This window comes from Apis dorsata, unplaced genomic scaffold (genome assembly GCF_000469605.1).
Source record: "Apis dorsata unplaced genomic scaffold, Apis dorsata 1.3 scaffold_77, whole genome shotgun sequence".
NCBI lineage: Eukaryota > Metazoa > Arthropoda > Insecta > Hymenoptera > Apidae > Apis > Apis dorsata.
The window spans coordinates 861,940-864,390 of NW_006263375.1; the positions used below are offsets into that span (position 1 = coordinate 861,940).

At 40.5% G+C, this 2,451-nt stretch overlaps 2 protein-coding genes across 4 annotated transcripts in view; one reads left to right on the forward strand and one right to left on the reverse strand.

Annotated features, from left to right (window-relative positions):
* The window catches only part of LOC102674638 (golgin subfamily A member 1-like), a 40,849-nt gene that overhangs the window by 32,962 nt on the left and 5,436 nt on the right, over window positions 1–2,451 (reverse strand). The window lies entirely within an intron of this gene.
* LOC102675124 (centrosomin) overlaps window positions 1–2,451 on the forward strand; it is a 28,021-nt gene that overhangs the window by 22,630 nt on the left and 2,940 nt on the right. Inside the window, exons 9-10 of the mRNA XM_031508200.1 lie at window positions 261–368; window positions 1,095–2,370. Coding sequence (XP_031364060.1) covers window positions 261–368; window positions 1,095–2,370 — 1,384 coding nt within the window. The remainder of the gene's footprint in view (window positions 1–260; window positions 369–1,094; window positions 2,371–2,451) is intronic.

Sequence of the window (2,451 nt, forward strand, 5' to 3'; positions counted from 1 at the left end):
AAATTAGCGTGTGTAAAATGTTGTTCCACCTTTCCCGTCCATGGGGTTCCGATAATGGGGTTCGTCCACGAAATACACGAAATACTCTTTTTCTCTCTTAAATAATTCGCACGATTTCGATCCAAATTGATCGCACGCAAACTTTTGTACTATTACACCATATCTGTAATCGCAGTTGTTCTTGCAAATAAAGCTTATCGATCGTTCCAACCGATTTGTTTCCGAGTTTTATTGACGAGAACTATACTTTATATGTGCAGCAACGATTCGATGAAATGGAAGCCAAAATAAACGACCTACGAGACCAAATAGATGCCATCAAGGCTGAGAAGAATCGTTTGGAGAAGGAGAACGAAGTCGAATCGGAGGTAATTTCCTATTAATTGCCACTTCTCCTTTGTGAAAATTTCTGCTTCGATATTGCTATTGTATCCTCGTTACCAACTGTTAAGAGATGTTCACGTCGTCCAAAGAGAAGAAGAGATGCTAAACAGGATCGATGTTTCTAATATTTTCTTAATTAATTAACCGAAGAAATTTCAATGTAGGATAGATTTCGATTATTTTAACGTGCGAAAGTAAAAGAAAATATCAAGAGAGGAAGTAGATTATCTATATATTTTTTTTTCCATTCTAGAAACACGTATCTATTATTTTTCAATGGAGTTAGCATTGCTTTGATTTCTTCTACGAATTCTTAAATATTTCGCACAGTATTCGAGATCTGTGATAAATCAAATAAATTCTATTCGTTCGGAATCCTAAATAAAATTATTACATAGATAAATGCTGTAATATTATAAAATTGAGATCAATTTAACGCTAAAACGTAACGTACCGACAATGCCCCTCCTGAAAATAAATTGCCACGCATAAAATAAAATAATCCTATTTTCTTAGGTTAAATCACACCATCACACCGTTTCACAACCGTTTCGATATCTGAAAGCATTGCTGAATATTATCCTGATATCGGATAAAAAAAAATGTTCTTTCACGATCGTACGAACTCGAACGAACTCGATTCAATAGCGCAATATGTACTTTTTCTAACCGTGAAAAAAAATTTCGAAATTAAAATTTATCTCTGGTAGGAACTGAAAGGACAACTTCAGGACAGAGAGAAGAAGATAGAGACGCTAGAGATGGAGAAGCGGACGATAATGGAGCAACTGGAGGGCAAAGTGAACGAGTTGGAGAAATTGAAGGATGAACTAGCGAAAAACGATGCGGAGGATTCGACGAAACGGGAGGATTTTATCCGGGAGCTTAAGCAACGCGAGGCGGAGATCGTGGAGAAGAACGAAAAGATCGAGCAACTGTCGAAGGAATTGCAAGTGAAGACGCAGAATCTGCAGAAGCTCGTGAACACGGAGCTGTGGAGCAAGAACAAGGAGATCGCCAAGCTTCACAATCACATGACCGCCTCTCACTGTCACGAAAGGAGCCGAAACAAGTCGGACGTGACGCAAGAAAGCGCCACGGCGCAGCTCTCCACTCTGATCAAGGAGCTGAACGACATTGGTATTAAGGTAACGTTTACCAATGAGGTGGTCCAACTGAACTACGTGGACGGGAACGAGTCCATAGACGTAAAAACTATGACAGACTATGTACAGAAGCTGGTAGCCCAGAAAAATGAGCTCGAGAAGGAAGTAGATTACCTAAAATGGTTGAAACTAGTTTCGAAACCAGATTTCGCGACGGAGATCGATGGATACAGCGATAATAAAACGGAAAGGGTCAAGAAGTATTGCGAATTGATGCGCACGCATCTTAAAGACTTGGTCAAGTTCATGAAGGAGATGCTGAAGAACGGGGATTACGCGGACACGATCGGTAACGAGCGGAGGAAGATCGTGTTCGACGTTTTGATGAACTCGAAAATATTGTCCGACGATTTTGTGAACGCCCTCGAGGGGGCGATTTCGAGCAACGATATCAACGCGTTCAACCCGGAGGACACGAATCCGAGATCGATGGACAATAATCCGGTGAAGAAGAGTCGATCCGAGAATTTGATCACCGCCAAGACCCAAACATCCACTCAGTCCGACTCGGAAGCGTTCTCGGAACCCGATAGAACCGTATCGATGGCTAGGATCGGATTGCAGGAGACTCAACAAAAGTCCTTGAACAGATCTAGATTTTCCAAATACACCAAGACTTTCACCGACTCTGAGGATTCGTTGGAATACGTGCCTTATTATAAATCTTATCAGAACGACTTGAACGATTCCGAGGCTAATCATCAGATACAAGAGCTCAAGGAAACGAACGCTTTATTGTACACGGAGCTGAGCGCTCTTAGAAGCGAGCTGAATACCAAGATTTCGTTCGATTGTGTAAGTATGAGAATTATTCGCTCGAAACGGCCGAATATTTCTTCAAATAAGAGATTTCTAATAAATTCTTTTCGCGTTTATATTTATATATATATATATATATATA